The 24,773-nt window shown below is 43.0% G+C and overlaps 1 protein-coding gene across 25 annotated transcripts in view; it reads right to left on the bottom strand.

Annotated features, from left to right (window-relative positions):
• The window catches only part of LOC125287330 (deoxycytidylate deaminase-like), a 75,369-nt gene that overhangs the window by 16,944 nt on the left and 33,652 nt on the right, over positions 1–24,773 (bottom strand). For 15 of the 25 annotated variants that reach the window (XM_048232988.1, XM_048232996.1, XM_048233002.1 and 12 more), the window contains one exon: positions 18,121–18,263. In XM_048232988.1, the coding sequence (XP_048088945.1) occupies positions 18,121–18,263 (143 nt within the window). Of the gene's footprint in view, positions 1–789; positions 906–1,066; positions 2,650–3,733; positions 3,911–4,457; positions 4,536–18,120; positions 18,264–24,773 lie in introns of those variants that run through there. The other 10 variants (XR_007192344.1, XR_007192345.1, XM_048232985.1 and 7 more) reach the window with 7 other exon arrangements.

Raw genomic sequence — 24,773 nt, 5'->3', positions numbered from 1 at the left:
GTCTAGATATGATGGATGAGTTCAGAGGATGTTTTGTCTTTTTACTGGATGGCCTAGGCTAGTGGGTGTACAGAACTCTTTCACTCACAATTTAATCCGTACCGAACACATCACAAATAAGCAAACTATGACTGTAGACCATAATACACGTTTCTTTTTCTCACGTGTCAAACACAGGAACTTATAATACATAATGACATGTAGTGCTAACACATGTACAATGTCTGCCTGGCTTAGTTTGGACTTTGAAACAGTATCCCCTAATCAAGTACCGTTTTGTAAGATTTAACAATCATCTGATTCTCTAGCCTCGTTGACACCAAACCCTCCTCTTGTTTTATATGTGTGGATTACATGAGTTAATACTAATGTCTGGTGAAGATGTCATGCGAATAGCCTAACTGGAAGTATACTTACTAAAACAAATGTTGACACGTTCAATACTTATTTCCTTCGCTGTATGTATGGATATTCCCAATCTACTGATTCTCTGCTCCAGTAGAGCATTTACTTTACTTAGTTTGGCAGATCATATTGCTCATATTGTATGTAATGTATTTTAAAAAATACATTTTCATGAAGATATGTAGTAATAAAATTCCCACTTTACAAGCCTCTGAATATTCTGATGTGATGTTAATGGCATTCCTGTAATGATTCAAACTGCATTTACACCAGAGAAAGTAGAGAAAGTCTAAGATTTATATGCCACTCATGTCCATGGCTCATAGGTTAAATCAACAGTAGTTAACTGGGCTTTCAGGCGAGCAATAAAGTGGGATTATTTACCTCGACCGCAGGGTCCCTCTCCACCAATCAGCGGCATGTCCGTGAGCAACACAGGAGGTATTTCAGCTGCTCACAGAATAACCCAAACCTTGGAAATCTCGACTCCAATGGACATCCTGCCACATAGGTTTTCACACACACACACACACACACACACACACACACACACACACACACACACACACACACACACACACACACACACACACACAGACACACAGACACACACACACACACACACACACACACACACACACACACACACACACATAGTCTTTAGAGTAGTCAGACATGCTGACTGTTCACCGCTGACAGAGCTGTTCTCCCAAGTGCCCTACTTCTATGGAAAAATGAGCGTCTCCTTTTATCCAGAGACATCTGGAGAAAACTGCACTTGGCCTGAGAACCTTAGAGTGACACAGATGTGGGAACTATTCTGTAACAGAGCACTGACATTAGCTTATGTGTGTGTGTGTGTGTAGCTAACGGCTGCTGATGTGTTGATTTAAAGATGTCTCATAGATACTTTCAGAGAAATTGCAGCCTTTGCTCGGTAGCCAGAGTGAAACCCAGACAAACCTGTTAGGGCAGGCAACCCAAGCTATGTGCTTAGGTGACTGGCAACAAAATAATGGAAGATTCAACCTTCTAAGAAATCAAAGAAAATAATATGATCACTCTGAAATCACACATCTGGTTCACACCAAGACCAAAGTCAGCTAGCACCTGAAAACCATAATCAGAGATGCTTTGAGAAACTTTTGGCACAGCTAATGGCTTGCATAACCACTGACAGAACACATGGCAGTATATGGCAGTGTTAATCTCTCTTTTTTTACAAGATTGTTAAGATGGTATAGTGATTGAAGATCAGGAAGAATAAAAGCTTTGCTGAAAACTGATAGCTTCATCTCAGGGGTGGCCTACGGGTGCCTGTCCAGGACAAACTGAGTTTGTACCTCAAGTATGTACACAAAGCTTCAGAACTTTAATGTAGATGAATAGTGTGGAAACATAGTGCGGCAACTCCATTCTCAAAAGTTTTAAGTAGTTCCTCCTATGCAGTCATGAAGGGAGATCTGGTCATGATTTTATCTAAGTTCAGCGGTGAAGAAGTAAACAGACTGATAGTAACAATAATGAGAGGTCGTCCAGTGTTTGTCTTCTTGATGTGGAGGAAAAGTAGAAAGTAGGCCACGCCGTGAGAATAAACAAAGTTCTGCTCATAGATCTGTCATACCAAATCAAGCCCTTCACATGGATACACTTCAAAGGAACCGGTCCAGGGTCATTATTGGGATGGGACAGTGGAATACATTTGTACATTTTAATCTAAGACACAATCTCATGCTTACAAGACAGAGGGTTTCATGGGTCATTGAAGTACAGGTTATATAATCCTACTCTGTAATAAATGCATTTCAGAGAATACAAACATGCCAACACATGTTAACACAAGTCTGTAATTACCGCTATGGTGAGATTTCCATTGGACTCTCATAAAACGATAGCTAATTTTAAGACACTTTCACACACCCGGTCTTCAGAGGAGGCCATACAAGGATGGTATGGCATCTCCCCAGCAGGCTTCTCCAAACAAATAGAGGCTTAAGGGAACTTAAGCTAACGGCTATAAAGAGGCCACAGACATGGCTAACAAGCCATCTAAAGACAAGTGTGTGTGTGTGTGTGTGTGTTTATGCATGCGTGTGAATGTGTGCGTGCGTTCACACAGCATGGGCATATGTCAGATGTCCCACGTGTGGCAGTGGATGCCTGCGTTGACCCCTGCGGTCCAAAGACCACTGGTCATGAGATCGTGGAGTTTGGACAGCTGGGAATGTGCTTCTCTGAGCCGAGCTACCGTCTCAAACACACAACACGAAGAAAAGAAAAACAAAGAATTATTATTATTATTATTATTGTTGTCATTATATTTTTTCTATTATAATTATTGCTGTTGTTGTTGTTGGTGGTGGTGTTGGTGTTGAATTTATATCATCTTTCGAGACACTTGCGGACACTTTACAGTACACATGTACATTTATAAGAGAATACATACGAGATTAGGAAAAAAGGGGGAAAAACATTAGTACGATAGAGAGGTAGGGGGTTGACCAAGCGTAGTCGGATAGTGGGAGAAAGCAAGTGTGAGGAGCTGGGTTTTGATGGTCTGCTTGAAGGATGATGGGGTGGTATGGACAGGGTGGTTGGTACTCTGATATGGATAGTCGGATATGGATAGGCTGTTTGATAGTCTGATATGGATAGTCTGATATGGACAGGGTGTTTGGTAGTCTGATATGGACAGGGTGGTTGGTACTCTAATAGGATAGGGTGTTTGGTACTCTGGTATGGATAGTCTGATATAGACAGGGTGTTTGGTAGTCTGATATGGTTGGGGAGGGCATGCTGCAACTATAAGACCCAGAACTTGATCTTACTGTGAAAATGTCAGGTGCTATCTAAGATGTTTTGTGGTTACTTTAGTTACGTACATATTATGGGATGCTCATATCAAGGGGCGAGGGTCAGGTTGTTTCTTTAGAGCTTAGTCGCTGCAAAAAGGCACTTCAAAATCAGGTAATCGTCGAAGCGTTCGGCAATGTCCTAATGCAAGTCCACTTCATTTGGCTTTTAAGTTCTCAGGCATTTGCTTGATGCTCAGTGCTTGATGTCTTAAGTTTTATGTTGATCTCCCATCAGTGGCGGTGGCAGCCTGGCAGCGGGCCTAGCATCACTTAAGAGGGCAACCTGATGCCTTGGAGGGCCTGAGGGAGGGTTGCAGTGGGTGTGCAGTTATATGGCTCTCTACAGTTTGAGATTCCATAGGAGTCTAGTGTACATAGTTTATGGCCTTCACTATTTCTGTCTCATCTCTCTCTCTCGCTCTCTATCCTTCTCTCACTTACTCCCCCTCCTCTTTTCATCCCTCTCTCTCTCTCTCTCTCTCTCTCTCTCTATCTAGCTCTCATTCCTTCTCTCTTTCTTTCATTCTTCTCTCTCTTCTTTCAGCTCCGTGTGCGGCCTCTTCTGAGTGAAACTCTATCGGGCTGTGGTGAGCCTGCAGTTGTTGAATGTTTCTTTTTTCCTCATGTGTCGCTAAGAGCCCACGCGGCGCCTCCCACACAGAGAGAAAGAGAAAGGGAAGAAGAAAGAAAGAAAAGAAGAAATAATATTTGTTTTTAAAAACAATAAAAAAAAATAATGTAAAGTTACATTACAGTTACAGTTTACATTACATTACAGTTACAGTTGCCTCACATTACATTACAGTTACAGTTTACATTACATTACACACACACACACACACACACACACACACACACACACACAGAAGCACGTGCGCGTACACACAGACACACACACACAAGGAGAAAAAGAAAAAAGTTGAAAAAAGAGAAAAAACAATTAAATAACAAGTTAAAGAGGAGGCAGAGTGAGAGGGAAACAACAGGGCGATCCATGAGAGAAATGGGATGGGATGGGATGGTTGGGTTCATGGGAAGGCGCGTGTGAGTTCCTTCCACTGCTCCAAGTCCTACATGTGCCCAGGGACAATATCAGGCTTCATGGAATATCAGGCTTCGTGGATCTTTCTCATCCAAAACATCCAGTCTCACATCACTGTCACTGTCACCATCACCACGGCCCACACCCACCCATACCCCACCCTAGGGACCCTACCCCAGTCCAGGACAGGACAGCTGCAGGTCCTCTCTACCGCACCGCTGGGGGTGCTGACCCTGCAGGAATGGGATGGAGAGTGTGATCACCTCTGAGCCAGAACTGGATCGCAAATACCCTCCTCAAATACCCAAATACCCCCCCCCCCCACCCGACACACAACACACACACACACAAACACACGCGCACACACCCTCATTCACAATAGATACACACACACACAAACACACACACACACACACACACACACACACACACACACACACACACAGAAGCGAGCAAGTACTTCAGTGGCCAGCACGAAGTGCAGAAGCTGCAAGAGACAATGTCAATCAGCAAGAGAAACTGAAAGATAAGATAAGATAAGATAAGAAAGATAAAGAACTGATCCTTCTCTGACACAAAGTCTCACACCATAACGTCAGTAACAACCCCCCCCACACACACACACACACACACGCACACCCACCCACCTAAACACACACACCCACACACCCACAAACAGCTGCACTGTCCTGCAGTATCACCCAGGCCCATCTATGGTCCTCTGCACCCACCGCCCACAGCCTCCCTCTCTGCAGGTCCACTGCCCCTGTATGGCTGTGGTGACGATGGGTCATCCAAGCCCTTCCCCTGGCCAGCTGTATTAATGTGGAGGTAAAGCAATGCTACGGTGTGAGCTTTCCGGCTGAGATAAGATCAGGGGAGATGAGAGATAAGAGACGAGTTATGCAGGGAAAGGCAGGGTGGGGAGGGAAGGAGTGGGGCTTGGGTAGGCTGGGCCAGGCTCGTTAAACCAGGCGACAGTGAATCAGAGAGAGATAAGAAACTCATTGAAACACCAAGGAGCGGCATTTGAGTCTCTTTGTGAATGGGAGAGACCTTTGACCTTCTCCTTTGACCTTTGACATTCTTAATGTTCTGCTAAGTCATGGTGTCAACCCTGTTGTGAGAGCAAGGAGAGAGGCGCGGCGTTTTAACTGGGCTTTAGCCTACAAGCCGAAAGGTCAAAGGTCACGTATCACATGAACCCTCCATCACAGACCTACCCAATCACAACACATAACACCATTCCTTCATATTATCGGTTATGATAGTTTATACAACAATTGGGTTCTATGGAAATATTTATTTGTTTCTGATTGGCTGAGAGACGTTCCATGAGTTGGAAATATCCCTGGACATTTCAACTCAAACTTTCAACAGCTAATAATAAATCACTCTGATACAATGCAAAGATTTTATGACGATTTGGGAGGTTTCTGAGCCCGTTGGCCATGTTGGTCGGATATGCTATTGGTTGCCATGGGCAACAGCGACACAAAGACAGTGACACAAGAGCAGGAAAGACGGATTATGAGTTGATGTTGCCTGCACCACTCGGCCTCTGGCCTGGTGGCCATGGCCGAACAACACCCGTGGGAATATCCATGACCAATCCTACTCTCACTCATGCTATATTGCTTAATTGTACAACAACGTTACTGTCATTACAGTTTGTGCTATACAGTTTTAAGACATTAATTCTTATGTAATTGAGATGTCGCAATAATAGTTATATTGTATAACAATGTGTTATTAATGTGTTATAAGCATTTGTGTGCATATGAGGCCATCAGTATATGTAATAGACTGTTTATAATGCAATAGTGAAGCGTTACTTGTGAGTGCCACTTAAACGATGTGTTTTGTACATGTGTAATCATGCATCATGGATAGATCAATTTATTGTTGATGCGAAAATAAAGTGTCAACTATGTCACTATCAAGAAAAATGAATGTGCATTATGCATCTTCCTCCAAAGGTGTAATCCTTGATTAGAATACACATTTCGTCAAATTCACCAAAATTCACCAAAATTCACCTCCCATTCCTATAGTTGTCTGTCCGGTGTATACTGAAAAGAATATCAGTATTTTGCACAGTCGAGGCTTATGAATGGCAAACAAAGAGCCATAGACAGGGCATGACTCTCAGATACTCCATAACACTGCTGGTTACAGGGCACAGGGCATGACACTGCTGGTTACATGACTCTCAGATACCCATACTGCTGGTTACAGGGCATGACTCTCAGATACTCCATAACACTGCTGGTTACAGGGCATGACTCTCAGATACTCCATAACACTGCTGGTTACAGGGCATGACTCTCAGATACTCCATAACACTGCTGGTTACAGGGCATGACTCTCAGATACTCCATAACACTGCTGGTTACAGGGCATGACTCTCAGATACTCCATAACACTGCTGGTTACAGGGCATGACTCTCAGATACTCCATAACACTGCTGGTTACAGGGCACAGAGGGGATGGCTGCAGTTCATTAGTTAAATACAAACAAACTTTCATTAGATGACTAATCATTTAACCCTTGTGTTATCCTCAAATCTTACCGACACTCTTTATCCTTGGGGTCAATTTGACCCCAGCTAAATAAACCCTCAGAAAATGATTATAATTCATATTGTTACCCAGTTTTTTTGTGACAGGTACTTAACAAGAGTGTAATAACCACCATCAAAAGCCCTACAAAACAATCCCACCCCCCCACACCCCTTTATGAACCTTGGAACCCAGGCTGGCAATATTGCCCATCCAGTGTCAGCCGCCCAAAGGCTTGCTGTTGCTTCCCCTTTTGCCTTATACAGTCCTGCCAAAATGACTTATATGTAATATGTACTTGTGTATGTAATAATGATAATGACAATATGTTCTCATACTATTCAAATAATAATATCCATAATGTGTCAAATATTCATGTATCCTATGTTTCATACAGCTGGGGTCAGACTGACCCTAAGGAACATCAATGTACAAAATATTTGTACAGGACATTGAAAACAAATTATTGTAGAAATGTCATGCTAACTCTGTTGTACCCTTCAATTGAGGAAAAGTCATGAAACCTGAAGCAAAAAAAAAAATGAACCATATATTTTATGATGTTAAACGTTGCTTGGGGTCAAATTGAACGGCATTCCTAAATGATCTACCACAGCCCAGCGGTAACTAAGCACTGTGCCATTTGTGCACTTGATTTCCATCCCAAACACACTCAGAGATGAAGAAAAGGACTCAGTCTCTCAGTTCAAAAAAAGAACATCACAAACAGCGTCTCCTTTTTTTAAAATTTGGGCTTCGCCAGGGTTGATGCAATCTCGGTTAGACCCTAGGAGAGGCACTAACACTTACACACACTTAAACACACACACACACACACACACACACACACACACACACACACACACACAGACACACAGACACACACACACACACACACACATGTGGTTGGTTGAATTTGATTTTAAGGTATAAGCCAAGTATCAAAGCCTTGCAGATGCACACACACAAACATAAACACAAACACACACACACACACACACACACACACACACACACACACACACACACGTGCACACACTGCCTGGAGAAGCTGCAGTGAGCCCTTGGCAAAGGCGAGCAGTATGCATGTCTCAGAGATGAGGTCATGGCAGGCTTTAACTGCCTGAGCTTCAGGGATACACAGACAAGCTTTAACTGGATATGGAGCCACAGATGGCTCAGCATGTCAAACCTACAGTAGAGCCCTGGGAGGATATGTGTGTGTGTGCGTGTGTGACAGTGTGACTGACTGTAATGCTCATACAGCAGCCAATTGTACACATACATAACACACACACACACCTGCCAAGGACACACACACACACACGCCATGCTATCAATAATACACACACACACACACACACACACACACACACACACAACAATATGACAAACACAATCATTCTAAACAACACAACAACACATACACACGCGCACACACACTGCTTGTTTGTTTGCAATGTTGAGTTTAGGAGCCAAAATCGGCTGGATGTCTCACTTTGGTGACAGAATGCTCAAGCTCCTCAGTCCTGAGCTGACCTGCCCCTCTGGGTGTGGACGCACGCTGCCTGAATGAGTGTAAGAGATGAGTGGACATGTCTACCAAAAAGCAATATCTTATCGGCTATTTACTCCCAGGGCTTCTTTTAAGGTTTTATTTATGGGTTTTTTGTCAAATGATTTACTGGATCTCATTCAAACCATCCATTTTTTTGGCCTGCATTCTTTGATATTTATGACTGCTGATTAATTCATAAGTCATTCATAATAACCATTAGAATGTTGCAATTTCTCATACGAGTAAAAACAACAGGTGTTTTACTTTCTCAGAAATATTTTTCAGGTTGCCTGATCCTCACTCTTTCCTTCTGTCTCTCCCTCTCTCTCTCTCCCTCTCTTTCACACTCTCCATCATTCATTCTCTCTCTCTCAGTGGCTGTTTATGGGTCTCCCCTCTTCCTCCTCATTCAAAACCATGTGTGTATGTTTTTATATTCAGTGAACATTCACAAAGAGCTGCTGTGTTTGTGGCTGATTGTCCTCAGTGTACCCTGTCTGGCCTGGCAACATCCTTCCCTCCCTCTTCCTTCTCTCTCCTGGGCAGCTGGCTCAGATGCCAGAACCAGCCATTTGCCTGATTGTCCCCAGTGTACCCTGTCTGGCTCAGAGAGGGAGGGAGAGCCATGAGAGAGGGAGAGGGATAGGGAGAGAGAGAGAGAAAGAAAGACAGAGAGAGAGAGAGAGAGAGGGGGATAGGGAGAGAGAGAGGGAGAGAGAGAGAGAGAGAGAGATTCAGCCAGCCTACCTTCTCTCCCACCACTTGCATTGACATCATACCAGCGTCCTACAGGATTTCTGTTCCTGACGCTCGTGCTGTGTGTGTGTGTGTATGGCTGAGTGTGTGTGTGTGTGTGTGTGTGTATGGCTTTATGTGTGTGTGTGTGTGCATGGCTGTGTGTGTGTGTGCTCTTTTTACATTGTGTTTGTTCCTGTCTCTGAAAGGTTTTAGCCCTAAGGGTATATCCGTTTTTTCCCCCCATGTCTCTGCGCAGAAAGCTTGATGTTTTGCGCTGTAGTGGGAAAGCCCCGTTAGTTACAATTCAACTCACAGTGTCTCTCTCTTTCTCTCTCTCCCACATCACAGTAGCAACATGCAAAACATTACGTCAGTGCTCAGAGGCCTTTGTGTGTGTGTGTGTGTGTGTGTGTGTGTGTGTGTGTGTGTGTGTGTGTGTGTTTGTTGACATCGTCTCCTTGCCGTGGCAGAGGTCTGCAATTGAGTGTGGAGTTTGAGATGTGTGTGTGTGTGTGTGGGGGGGGGGCAGCAGAGTGAGAGAAAGAGAGAGACAGACATAGTGATGAAGTGGAGGAGGAGAAGTGGACAGGAGAGACACACTGTATGTGAGGGGAGGGGGGTGTGTGTGGAGGAGGGATAAGGGCAACATGGAACTTTAGCTGTCCCCCCAAATGAACATTGGTTGTGCTGCAATAACAACACATCACAAGACAGAAATGAAAATATGATACAATAGACTACATATAAATCACATCCAGGCTCTTCATGCACATGTGTCTGTTAAAGCATGTTTAAAGGTTGTATCAGCGATGGCGGGGTAAGGTCGCTTCTGTTGACGTTCAAACAAAACAGAGAGCTAGCTCGCTACTCCCTCCCCCTCCCTCCTGTGCAATTGAAACTCTCCTGAACGCCAAGATCTCGGCCGGTTATTGGTTGGAACACTTTATTTTGCCTTTGAGTGGTTGGCAACAATTGTTGGTAGCAATTGTTTTTGTGTGCAGATCTCAGAGGCTAGGCTGCCTACAGAGACACGTTTTTTTGACGGCCTGATTACGGGTCGGGCAGCTAGCGGATCGTTAGGAAAGATTAGATGAATGTGATCATTTATGGTTTATTTGGGCCTTTTTTGGGCCTGCAATCGCTGATACAACCTTTACTAAGTGAGGTTAGGTAGTGAGGTTGTCATCACTGTTTAGTCATACTGGAGTTAAACAGTGAAGAAGAAGTTTCCCGTTTCCTATTTCCCGATCCCACCCCATCACCCTCTCCCACTCGCTTCCTGTGACTTCACTATCCTTTCTGAATAAAGGCAAAAAGCCTAAGAAATATACTTAAAAATATAAAAAAATAAAAAATAAAAATAAGAAAAACTGGTCCTGTCACAAGCCAACAGGGAGCAGGTAAGTGCTGGGGTGGAGACACAGAGGTTCTGTTTGGCCTGTTGCTACAGAAACAGCTCTCAGTGGCGTCTAGTGGCTTGTCTGCATGACTCTTTGATCTTGTGTGGGAGCGCCCCCTGTGTCTGTACCAGCGTACTGCATCGGCACATATCATCAGGAAAAACCTCCCAGCTTGCTGTTTCACTCCCTTTTAGCTTGGCAGCCACACACTCATGTGTGTGGGGCTGCACTGTCTCTGTGTGTCTGTGTGTGACGCATGCCATTTGATTCATGTATCAACCATTTAAAAAACTGTGTTTTTTTTATTATTGCAGAAGCAAAAAGTAAATGGTGCGCTTTCATGATTTTTTGTAGGACATGGAAAAAAATACATACAAAAAAACACTCATATTTTAACAAGAGCACACACACATACAGATACAAACTGTAATGGTAAAGGCTACTACGCTTGGATTCTGAATGGGTCCTTTCTGCTTTCACATTTCCTGCTATATCTGCTATATATATAAGGTGATAAAATATTTTGCTTTCTACTATATTAGATCCTGATTCGCACGAGAAATTAACACTGGTATTTAGCATCACACATTAAGAGTACTGTTTGAGATGATTTAAAAGGTTAGCCAGAGTTTAACACACACACACACACACACACACACACACACACACACACACACACACACACACACACAACACACACACACACCTGATTCAAAAAGGCCCTGTTTGTTGAGGTTTTAAAAGGTATTTTGAGGGAATCCGCAAGGTAACACTTCAGACCATGTCTGACGTCATATCACAGGATACTGAATTTAGATGACATTCCCAAGTATATTGCAGAAGGACATTTAAGAAGACATTTGACTCCAGGTAATGCAAACGCCAAGCTAAACATTTTGGTGAATTAGTGACTGTTTATCTCTACTTTAAACCCCCCAAATGCTGAGAAAACAGGAACAGAAGAGAGAGAGAGAGAGAGAGAGAGAGAGAGAGAGAGAGAGAGAGAGACCCATGCCAAGAAAATCTGTATCCTAATGTGACACTGACCTCTTGGGAAAATTCCGTTCCTTGCAGGGTTGGACCCAAACACAGAACATCACTGTTCAAAGCTCACCTACACACCCTCATTCCACCACAGGAATGCACCGTCATAGTCACCCAAATCACAGACACACACACACACGCACACGACGCGCACACGCGCACGCACACGCATATGCACACGCACACGCACACACACAAACAAGGCATTGACACCTTTTAGGGCACAGAAAATAAATACACTCTCTCTTTTAAAATGATGTGCAGCCATGTGTCTCTATAACCCATGCCTCTATATAACACAGGTAGCACAGATGTTACAGACACAACGTGCGCGCGCGCACACACACACACACAAACACAAAACTGCCCCCATATATAATGAAACCCCATACCTCCATCTACACCTAAACACTCCCCTTACTCCTCTCTGCCTGAGTAAATAAAATCAGTGCCCTCCCTCACTCCCTCTCTCTCTCCTTGCTCCATCTCTCTCTCTCTCTCTCTCTCTCTCTCTATCCCTCTCTCTGAGTGGGTGTATTTATAAGTGGTGCTCCTGCCTCAGATGCCAGGGGCAGGAGTGTCGTGCCTCAGATGCCAGGGGTGTTAGAGGCACAGAGGCCAGCAGCATACCAGTCCTCCAGAGTCTCAAACACACACACACACACACACACACACACACACAAACACACACACACACACACACACACACACACACACACACACACACACACATACAAACACAATCATTCTAAACAACACATACACACGCACACACACTGCTTGTTTGTTTGCAATGTTGAGTTTAGGAGCCAAAATCGGCTGGATGTCTCACTTTCTCACTTTCTCACACAAACACACACTGCCCAGTCAAGCAGAATACCTGGCAGAGGGGTCAAAGTGGGCCACTCATGGTTGTGTGTGTGTGTGTGTGTGTGTGTGTGTGTGTGTGTGTGTGTGTGTGTGTGTGTGTGTGTGTGTGCGGCGTGTGCGTGTGAGAGTGTGTGTTTGACCACATTAAATAACTTTTCTTACAACACTTCTGCCAAGTATTCACTGCTTAACTAGTCATGCACTCCAATCAGATGGACACCAGACACTCTGACACACACACACACACACACACAGCAGGCCTTTATTCACCCATGTTGCTAAGTTTATAGTCATCTACTATAAGAAGAGAGGAGAAAAAGGATGTAACCATAGTGTCACTGGATGACTTGCAGAATGCATCTTACTTTTGCCTGTTCACTGGCTCCACAAGCTGAGTATTTTTAGCAGAGGAACCCTAGCTGACAGAAAAGACAGGGGTCAGAAATGGCAACATATGAGGGAGGGAGAGAATCAGACAGACAGGAGTCTGGTCATAAGAGAGAGAGAGAGAGAGAGAGAGAGAGAGAGAGAGGAGGGGGATAAAGAGAGAGAGAGAGATATACTAACAGCCAGCAGTGTGTGTGTGAGAGAGAGAGAAAGGAAGAATGGGAGAGAGAGAGAGAGAGAGAGAGGATGGGGAGCCAGACAGACAGAGAAACAGAGAGAAGTGCAAGAAATATGGAGACAGACCCCTGCACACACAGGTCAGACAGTCTGTTGCACACACACACACACACACACACACACACACACACACACACACACACACTCACACACGGTTCAGACAGCCTGTAGCCAGCTCCTTGGATGCCTCGAGTGGAATTTCAGACTCAGCGGCTTCTGGCCGACTCCGACTCCGTCTCTCCCAGAATCCCCCACACAGCTGGACACATGACCCTGAGGAAATGAACCAGGACGTAGCACCCAAGAGCTCCACGATCCCACACAGCCATAGTCTCATGACCCAGTGGTACTGAACCAGGACATGAACGTCCAGTTTCAGAACCCCATTAGTCACGTGACCTACAGGAAGCATGAGAGGACACAACAAACCAAGCGCTCCTAGATCCTCCGCAGTCACAGCTATTAACCTATTAACAGTCAGCGTCCCCGGCAATCTACTGTAGGCACCAGCTGTCTCCAACATTGCCAAGAAGTGAACAGAGTTGTCTCCCACACTGTCTAGCAGAGGACGTAGAAGTGTCTAATAGTGAACACAGTAGCCACCAGCTAATTACATTACATTACATTACATTTGGCTGATGCATTTTTAACCAAAGCGACTAAAAACATAGTGAACAGTTTGTTTTAAAGCAATTCTCAACAATTTTAGGACAATTTAAAAACGGTAGAGTGCAGTAAGAATAAGTGCATCAGTGAGTGCTGTTTTTAACAGTTACTTGTCAGTTTAAGACGGCTGGTAAGTGCTAGGATCAGCAAGACTTGTTGTAAGTGGTGCTATGAGAGGAGATGTTCTCTAAAGAGCTGGGTCTTCAGGAGTTTTTTGAAAATGGAGAGGGATGTCCCTGAATGCTAATGCTGAGAGCAATTTCTGCTGGTTATCAAACACACATGTGTTTATTAGGGACTCATTTCAACCACACACTGACTCCCAGGAGATAGATAATCGGTGAGGTTTAAAAGTAAAGAGTGGGTGAATGTTTTAAGACAGGGGTGGAGGGTGGTTTTACTACTTGTATACACATGCTCTCTCCCATAAACAAAAACCAACCATGGCGATGTCTACCCCTCCCCTCCAACACAACACAACACACAAAACACACACACACACACACACACACACACACTTTGTGTGGTTTCTGTTCTATCACTGTGGCCAAACTTTAGACCTTATTTGTCTTGACTGCTCACACTGTTCCCATCAAGGTGTCCAAACATTTAGATTCAGTGGAGCTCAGTATTGCTAACTCACCGCCCTCTGAACGAAAATAAACACAGCGTTACAGGTAGAGACAGTTATCTGAGACTCATAGACAAAATTCTACAGGAAGAGCAGATTTTATAACAGGCAAACACTCAGGCTGACCCGTTTAACCTACACCTAACTACACACAGATCATCAGAAACCTGGTAATGTAGGATCTGTAACTTTGTTTTGTCTTTGTTTTGTGGACAGACAAGCAGGCAGAGAGGGAATGTGTGTGTGTGTGTGTGTGTGTGTGTGTGTGTGTGTGTGTGTGTGTCTCTGCGTGTACAGTATGTGCATGTGAAAGAGGGAGAGACAGGAGGGGGACCGATTAATCAACTGGGTGGTTAATTAATGAAATGTGGTCATAACTCTGTGGTATCTACAGGAAGCAATCCCCCTACAAACCCCTACCCCAGCCCTCACATAACCCTTAATGTAATGCCTCTTTATTAGCTCAGCTCAGGACTGCTCTGTGTGTGTGTGTGTGTGTGTGTGTGTGTGTGTGTGTGTGTGTGTGTGTGTGTGTTTGTGTGAGGCTTTAGTAAACTCCCAGGCTGTGTGGAACACGGTTAAACAGTTAAACGCTACGTGTGAGCAGCGAGTCTGCTGGGAGGCAGGAATTTCCGCTGTTTAACGAGGTGTTGTTCAGATGTGAAAACTCCGCAGCTCTCAGGCTCTCTTGTAGCGAGAACATTCAGCTCAATCAAATTAGCACACTCTAGCCAAGTGTTCTATCCAAAGTTGATGTCAAATTGGAACATGGAATTCCTTCCTTCCTTCCTTCCTTCATGCATACATTCATTCGTTCCTGCGCTCACTAATTCACCTCAGCCTCACACACACAGTGCTTGATTTGTAGGTTTGTAGGATAGTGAGCTGCTATCTTGCCCCTTTCCCTGACTCAGCTATTCAGAGGAGGTCTATAATCACTCTCATTACTAAACATCCAGGCTTAATGGCCATCACATGGAGCTTCCTCCCTGGGCTACCCCCACTCTTTCCCCCTCACAGCATACTGTACCTCTCAGCTCATCATCACTGTGCCTGCTGTGTGGGTGTGTGGGTGTGTGTGTGTGTGTGAGAGAGAGAGAGAGAGAGAGAGAGAGAGAGAGAGAGAGAGAGAGTGAGGATGTGTGTGTGTGTGTGTGTGTGTGTGTGTGTGTGTGTGTGTGTGTGTGTGTGGTGTGTGTGGATATATGGTCTTTTGGGCCCCCACCATGGACTTCAAGGCAGCGCTGCCTGGAAGGCACTAGGATTAAGCAGGGGCTAGGGTTATGGTTAGGCACAGGTTAGGGTTAGGCACAGGTTAGGGTTAGGGTTGGGCAGGGGCTAGGGTTAGGCCCAGGTTAGGGTTAGGCACCGTCTAGGGTTAGGGTTAGGTGTGGCAGCGCTGCCTTTAAGTCAACAGTGGCAGCACTGCCTTTAAGTCTACAGTGGAGGCCCAAAAGACGATCAAACATTTGTGTGTTGGCAAGAGTGCATGTCTGTTGTTCATGCACACACACATAACACAATATGTATGCAGGTCTAGAGAGAGAGAGTGGGAAAGGAATAAATGTTTTCCATATCCCTGTCATGTTGTCATGGTGACAAGGCCAAACACTCCTCTGTGGTGCTGCTGTTGCTAATGTCTGTGACCCTTGGAAGCTCACGGTACTCGGTCAATGACTTACTGAAGTCACTGAACTCAACTCTGACAGCTTCTCAGCAATTTGATGTGTGTGTGTGTGTGTGTGTGTGTGTGTGTGTGTGTGTGTGTGTGTGTGTGTGTGTGTGTGTGTGTGTGTGACACCACAAAAGACAAAATAAGGCAATGAAATGAAAGAGAAAACAAATAAATCACTATATGCATGGTTACAAAGTACTTAAACTTCAGTCATCATGCCTTAAAGGTGTAGTCAACGATCGTATGTACAGCAATCAAGCCCATAACATTGGTGTGTCTTGTTTGTTTCGTGTGTTTGTTTTGTTTGGATGTTTTGGACAAAATTGTCTGCTAAGAACTTTAAACGAAAACATAAACATAAACAAATGCAACGTCACACGCAGTCGCTACGTTCAAAGACAGAAACAAAAAAAAAAGCAAGTAATGCTAGTATATTACACAGTATATTAGTCTATTTCCTCTTTCTTTGAATTTCATTTTTCAGATCGCCTGAAGCACTATATAGGTTCACTTGTTGTAGTCTTGGAAAAGTCATTGCCAGGACAACAGACATGTAGACACAACAAAAATGCACACACACACACACACACACACACACACACACACACACACACACACACACACAGGGGAAGTGAGGGGAGGGCGGAGATGAGATGGATTGGAGTGATGGGGTGAGTTTTTTCCTGCTCTTTCACCCCCACCACCATCTCTCTCTCACACATGTCCTGTGGGTGCTAAGAATAGAGTGGAAGGGAACTCTTTGACAGGTCTACGCTTTGTACTTTCAGTAAACGTTACAGCCCTACCATATGATTCTCCACCCACTACTCACCCATCCAACACACACGCACACACTCACACTCTCTCACAACCCCCCCCCCCACCACCACCAGTTGTTTAGATAAGGACTGGGCACACATAAGAGTGTACAGTATAGGGTTGTTTTGTAAGACATCATGTATAATTGTTTTGTAACACATGTTAACGCTACTGTACATGTAGGGCTTCATACACAATGATCTATTTGTATACATTTCTGCACTGGAAATACTGAAGCCATTCTTGCAATCATATGTTTCTATTTTTACTATATCTCAGATAAAATACATTAATCTTCCCCATTGTTTATTCTGGCCATGGATCAGGTAGCTGTTGCTATTGTTTGACATTAAAAACAGGCTGTCAAAATATTTGGACTTCAGATGACTTGGTGGCCCTGGAGCTGTTGGAGTTGAAACTACATGCTGGAAGCCCATAGTGTGCAGTTCAAGTCGTGAAGCTAAATGTTTCCATGTGAGTACATTTTTAGACAGCCCAACAGAATCAGAAAAAAAAAGAAATCATGCATGCTCATGGTGAAGGGGTTAGGGGAAACATTAATGAGCATCTTAAAGGCCACGTCAGACTTCTGACCTTTGGGGACCAGAGCCTTCTGTGTTGCTGCCCCCACTCTATGGGCCAATCTACCCCTCCACATACACAGTGCCCCCTCCCTTGGCGTGTTCAAAAAGCACTTTGGCCTCTAACCCCCTTCCCCTACCCCTTTTTGTTAAGCTACCCTGCGTATCTTGAAAACCGCTTTACAAAACAAAGCTATTATTATTATTATGATTATTATTATTATTATATAAAGGCCAAGAGTTGTGATAGGCACATCTTCATTTCAACTACAGATGATTTGCCAATACAACCCCAGACAATTACATCACTGATCTCTTAGCACTTACATAACTGATCTCACTCCCATGTAATTTTGTTCAGTGCTTAAAAACATGCCTTAAAGGTATTGTCAGCGATGGTATGCATACAGCGATCAAACCCATAACATTGGTGTGTCTTGTTTGTTTGGTGTGTCTCTCTGGTGTGTTTTGTTTGGTTGTTTTGGACAAAAGTGTCAGCAAAGAACTGTAAATGTAAACATAAACAAATGTGACGTCACACGCAATTGCTGACTGCACCTTTAAACTGTCTGTGACTAACTCACCTGCCTGAGAAGAGCCAGGCCCCTGCAGAACAATAACAGTCTTTATGGACCCTCTCATCACTCACCTGATGCCGCAGCAAAACTGAAGGTTTGGGCCCAGGTGGAGGCCCAGGTGGAGGCGCAGGTGGAGGCCCAGGTGGGAGGTGCCCATTTTGCCGAGTGTGTTGTTTGGGCACCAGACGATCCCCAGAAGCCATTGTATGCTGTGCTGCAGATGGAAATGGAGATGTTTGTGAGAGTTATGTATATGTTTAACAAGACCATGTCAGACAGAAGCAAGCATGTTTGCTTTTGTGTACGCGTCTTATTTTGTGTGCATGTGTGTGAGTGCGTGTGTGTTGTTCACATTTGGTCATCCAAAAAATCCTTGTCCAGTTTTAAAAAAAATATATGTTTTTTGTCTATTTATATTCAGTATATTTCTCAACTTAGGGTATATTTTTAATGATAACGAGTTTAAAACCAATAAAATGTCAGTAAAGCAGTTTTGAGTAAGACCAAAACTAGGTTTTAGGAATATAAAATAAAAACTACTGCTTCCTATTTTTAGCACTTGCTAAAACTTGCTGCAACTTATGTACAATTGTACACATCCAGAAATGTAAATATAATTTTCTATAGGTACGAGACAGACTGGGAAGAGGCAGTGTCACCCCGTTTATCTACCAGGCTTGTGACATTCTGCATAGATGTGTGAGAAGGAATTTAAACACTGTTTATATGTACATAGAGCACCCTTCCCTGTGACATACTACTTTGAGCCCGGCCAAAAGCCCAACAAGAACCTGTAGTCCTCACAAGCTGCTCAGGCATCAGATAAACATTAAGGCCTGTAGCGCTGCCACATCATTTTAGGATTCACTTTTCTTTAAGCCTGTGTTATGAAATGATAACCAACATGAAAGTGTTCTCCGTTTTATTTCTCAATCTTATGTAGGGCAATTCCATGCAAAACTGTCACATCCATCCAACACCAACACAATGCCATGGTACTGTATTTAGCTGGCGTTATGGACGTGACAGTTTTGCGTGGAATTTCCCTGTACGTCTATAGTAGTATCTATAATGAACGCCATTTGAATTCTGTTGTCTGATCAGCTGAGTGTAAGTGTTAGGTGAGGCAAGCGTCCTGTGAAGCGTCAGCTGACATGTTTAAAGTTTCAAAATGCACAAGGGCCCGGGGAGAGGGAGAGGTTGAACAGGGAGTCTACGTGAGACCTGGACTTTGGACAAACTGTGTGTGTGTGTTTTGTGTGTGTGTGTGTGTTTGTGGATTGAAAATATCCCAATTCAAGGTGGATCTATCTCAGGACCTCAGACCTCCCAGAGATCCAGGACTGAGCACAGATGTCTCCTATGTCAAGTCGCTGGTATACGTTAAGAAGGATCCTTTTAATGTTTCAGTCATCGAATGCCTCGTCGGATTCAACGTTTTCTTTGTGGATTATATTGGTTGCACTGGACGTGGATTTTTCAGACTGTTTTCTCCTTTTCGTTGGATTTTTGCCACAGAGTTTGGATTTGTTTGTTTTCGTTTGGAGGGACTGTGAGAGCACATGAAGTGTGTGCATGAACACTTTGGTTGCGCTCCTTGTGGTATGAACTGTGGGGAAATAAGTGTGTTTGTTTTTCAAGCATACTTCTGCTTTTAACTACCTGTTAACTGTATTTGAGTATTTGACTTGGTTCTGTATTATGTGGTTTTATGTAATATTTATGAATATTATCTCCTAGACTGGTGGATGGATTAATTTAATGATTGATTGATTAAATATAATAAAGCTATATCTTGTTTATTATGGAAATTGAATTACCGGTAATATTTTTAGTTTTGAAATATGAATTTTGAAATTTGAATTTTGATTAATGTAAAGGTCTTGATGGAAGCTTTGGTTATATTTATGTTTGTTGTGCTTTATGTTTTAATTTACCTTTTTTTATCACGTGAAGGCCAAATGGCTGATGGACAATGGAAGCGTTGAGAATACTTCATGTGATGAGTAGCCATGAGGGGATAACCACTGATCTCTAAAGAATTACTGGATTGAGTAACTGATTGTCACTGCCCTATCAACAATGAGGCCCACCACCATATTGGAACCAGTCTTCCTTGTCAGGTGGAAAAACGTAGCCTACCACTCGATAGCGCTGTGAGTTTAAATGAACAACCTCAGAAAATGTCACACAGCAGACTAAGGCTGATCTATTTTTTTTTTTGCAATCATGGCAACGATACACATCTGTTTTTGTTTTTTTCAGATCCATTAGGCTATTCCTAAAACTGTGTACTGTTCCCTCATGTTGCTGTTGGTGTTTTTTTTTAACCCGTTGTCTTGCTATACAATAAAGATCAGCTACCTGCATTTTTCTGATTCTTTAGAGGTCAGTTAGGATAGATTTCCTCCAGGTCTCCAGGCAATAAAGTATGCATGTATATTGCCTGGCTTTGGCTATCAGAAGTTTCAGAGTCTTCCAATATCACTCCTTATTTTATTTCTCGGATTGTGGCACCCTCTGGTGGCTGAATTCATACAATCAAAAAAGAAAATAATCTGAGACTGATACTCACAAGAAAATCATTAGATCGCCAGCATCTTGAGGTAGTTTGGAGTCAATTCTGTTACCCGTCTGACTCCTAAAACCAGAAGCCAAAGAAGCTGCTTGGTTGTGGTTAGTCTGGTAAAAACCAAACTCAATCACTTTGTGAAAATCTGGACACTCACGATTGCGAAACCTTTCCATCACTGATCGGCGTAGACATCGCGTTAACTTTGAAATCATTGGTCTACTCTAGCTAACCAATCACATAGATGAAGGATTCCTGACTTTAAAAACTTCTAAAAACAGACAATAAAAAACATCGGCAGTCAGAAAACAATGTAGGCCTATCTCAGCCTACCTTTGCTAACTAAATCTACCGACTGCAATTTGTTTATGTTTGCAGGTGTTGCTTCTACCGTTTATCACAACCACATTTGATTTCAGAACTATAGCTTCATCTCCTCTCGTCGCTGATTTGGCAGATTATAAATTATATAGTTAGAAATATTAAGAAACGCTGCAAATTTTACGCTGTTTAACGTATATGGTGCATTGTCACTTTAAGGTCCCTCAGTCTAAGCTTTCTCATAAAACCCATCCACTCTTGTAAGATATAAGGCTAATCCATAAACTGTAGCTTGTTTGTTTGTTCCACATTGATAAAACACTATAATAACAATATTATGCATAGTATTAAGTTGTTACACGCAGTTATAAGTTTCTTATATTAAAAGGGGGATATCAACAATGACAAGCCACCTGGAACCTGCCAGCCTATCTCTCTCTCTGGTGCTCAAGATGCGTTCTCAATTAATTAGAGGTAGTTGCTGCATTATCACCCTTGCATGTAACACTGAGTTGGTTTGACATCGTAAACATTCTCGAAGAGAAAAAAGCAGTTTGCATTAAAGCTATTTATTGGCTACATTTTGGTACCCCTCGGCCTCTTGGTGCCCTTGTGCGTGGTGAGCGCACCACACGCCTTGCTGTGTAGCAGCCTATACAATGTTGAAACATTTCTTATGGTCTCTTACCTATTTGCCCTGATGGACTCGTTGACGCAGACACACGCACTCGCGTTGGACTTCTTTCCCTGCTGCTGTCCCTTTCTATATTAGCCTACAGAGCAACTAGGCTAGACAGGCGCGTGTACTGTAATTACAAAGTGGGGTCTGGGGTCATAGCTGGTTGCGGGCAATTGCTAGGTAACTAGATGTACCGCATAGAGGTACAAAATATGACCGCCGCTCAGTCCTGTACATCCGTTCCGCGAAAATAAATCACACTTCAATTTGTCTCCATATTTTACTCCATCCCCACTCTTGAAACTTTTGTGTATGCTTGTTTGGCATGCCTGAGTGTGTGTGTGTGCGGCTGCACAGAAAGTACCCTACTGGTGCTGAAAAGGTGAATAGATTGTAGAATAGCCAAAGAAGATGTAGAATTGTTATAAAACCTTTAAAATCTCTAAACAATCACAAGTAGGGCAGTTCATCACAGTTCATCCATTGCAACTGGATTGATGAAAGGTCACTTACACCTGTAGGCTACATTGTATTTGGGAAAAGCAAAAGGTATCAGCATAATGTTATTTATTTATTTATTTTTTATGTATTTATAAACAAAAACATCTCTGTCAGTTCCATGCCGTTTTCAACAGCTATCAAAACAAAGGTCATTTTTGGATGGATGGATTTTTTTTTGAATGTTTCTTCTTCTACATAAGATTTTAGTCATCTTTAGTTCATGTAATACTTTATTGTCAATGCACAAATTAAGTAACAGTAGTCTGAAACGTTATTGTTAATGCACAAATTAAGTAACAGTAGCCTAGTCTGAAGCGAAATGCTGTTTTACATCTAACCAGTGGTGCAAATAACTGACATGTCCAAATGGGCCTTGATGAAATCATTAAGCTAGACTGTTCATACACATTTTAACGGGCCAAAGTTGAAAAGCTTTTGTCCGTTATTGTTAGTGCAAATATAGGCTGATTCATGTTCCCTTGCATTGTTTAACTGAGGTCCATGGCTAGTCTGGCTTTCATCAGACCAAGCTCAATCTTTTTTAAGAAATCAAAAAAAATAAATAGCGGGCAGATCAGGCTGGGTTCACCCAGCCTAGTCCATAGGCACCGATATTGTTTAATTTTCGATTGAGATATACACGCTCTGGCTATTCTAAATGCAAAATGCATCAGGGAGTTATGACAAAAGCGGTAACTAACAAACTAGATCCTAATAGAAAGTTGTTAGCTTCCTAAGCTACAGGTAGGATTATAAGGTAGGCCTATTGACAACATAAATTGTCAATAGGCTATGCTAGCGACACAAATAAAATCTCCTTTGGAAACCAATGGCTTAAGCCTTACAGTATCAAGCGGACTTAAACTGTCATATCGTGGCGAAAAGTTGTAATAACATTCACGCAGCTCCATGAGTCAAAGAAAGCGAATGAAGTAGCCACTTCTAAATGGGACCCACTACACAGTAGCTTAAGGTGTTTTGCTAAAACAGCCATAATGAAATGAAGGTGTCATTGTTTGGATACTTCACACACCGCGTGCTTTTTTAATTTCACAGACTACAACTACCAAGCTGTAATCAAAGCACATCGATTCCCCTCTCACACCCTGCACGCACTTAAAACAAAATAAACAGGCGTCTCAGTCTCCGCATGTATAGGCAAAACTGTATCAGACCCGGTTAACGTTGGTAAATCTTCCATTGCACAGAATGATTTTGTAGCACGTGCAATAAATGACAGTCGAAAGATACAAACAGTGCTGCTATACATTTGCTTGGTATAACCGCATTTATAGTTTTCTACAAATGCAATAAATCAAATGCCTCCATCACTCAACCAACGCTAACGGTAACATTACCTAGGTCCTTATTGATATTACAAGATTAGCGTTACCTTCAGTAAAACCAAGCATGTCCGATAAACATCCTCAGATTTATTTAGGCTTCAAGAAGAAATGGGAATTACACTTCATGTGAACATCGTCCTATCCTTATTAGATGTTAAGCTGCGGTAAATTACAGTCCTTGTATGAAGCGTCCATTGTTTTCAACCCACTTTTAACTTCCAACAAAATTACGTCTCACTGCAACGATCGCCATCTAGTGGACAAGCGACTACTTCTCGCCAATACTGAAAATGCAGCCATGATGATGATGATGAATATTTATTTTGGCTTTCTTTTAATCCTACTGATTTTCATTTTTTTTTACGGGGGGGGGGGGGGTCAAATCACAAATGAGTGATTATGAGCCAGGTTTGATGTGGGCCCTTGAGACCAACATACCATAAAAGATTCACAGAGAACTGTGTCTGCCCTACCCTCCTTTCGGGGGTCCAGTCCAGCGGGGGCTGCAGATGAAAACGAAAAATGGCGGTTCCATGCTATCCATGTGGGGTACATGCTCACCAAGTTTTGTGTACCCGGTCTTTCAGTGTCCCGGAATCCTTGTTGGTGGTGTCGTCACTAAATGTACACATAAATTATTTTATTGTAAGGCCCCCCATGAACGAAAGTACACAAAACTTGGCATGCATTCAGAGGGTGTCATAATGATCCTACACTTTTAATTTTGTGCAGTTTTGACCTTGTCAGCCAGAGATATTGAGATGAAAACACCTAATTTTTTGCTTTTTTAATTTTTAACTAGGTGGCGCTATACATGAAATAAGTGGTAATGGGATGGGTTGACATGCCCCTTAAGACCAACATACAAAAAAGGTGGACCTCCTAGGCCCTACGGTTCTCGAGATATTCACAGAAAACTGTCTCCGGCCACCTACAGGCCAGTTGGTGTATAGTAACATAAATTAATTTATTGTGTGGCCCCCATGAACGGAATTCCACAAAACTTGGCGTGCATACAGAGGGTGTCATAATGATCCTACACTTCCAATTTTGTGCAGTTTTGACTATGTTAGGTCACAGATACCTTCAATTACACCACCTCATTTTTTACTTTTTTGTGTTTAACTAGGTGGCGCTATACATGAAATGAGTGGTTATGGAATGCGTTGACATGGCCCCTTGAGATCAACATACAAAAAAATAATGGTCCTCCTAAACCCTTACGGTTCTCGAGATATTCACAGAAAACTGTGTCTGCCCTACCCTCCTTTCGGGGTCCAATTCAGCGTGGGGGGCTACAGATCA

This window comes from Alosa alosa, chromosome 22 (assembly GCF_017589495.1).
Source record: "Alosa alosa isolate M-15738 ecotype Scorff River chromosome 22, AALO_Geno_1.1, whole genome shotgun sequence".
Taxonomy (NCBI): domain Eukaryota; kingdom Metazoa; phylum Chordata; class Actinopteri; order Clupeiformes; family Clupeidae; genus Alosa; species Alosa alosa.
This window is presented reverse-complemented; position numbering and strand designations above follow the sequence as displayed.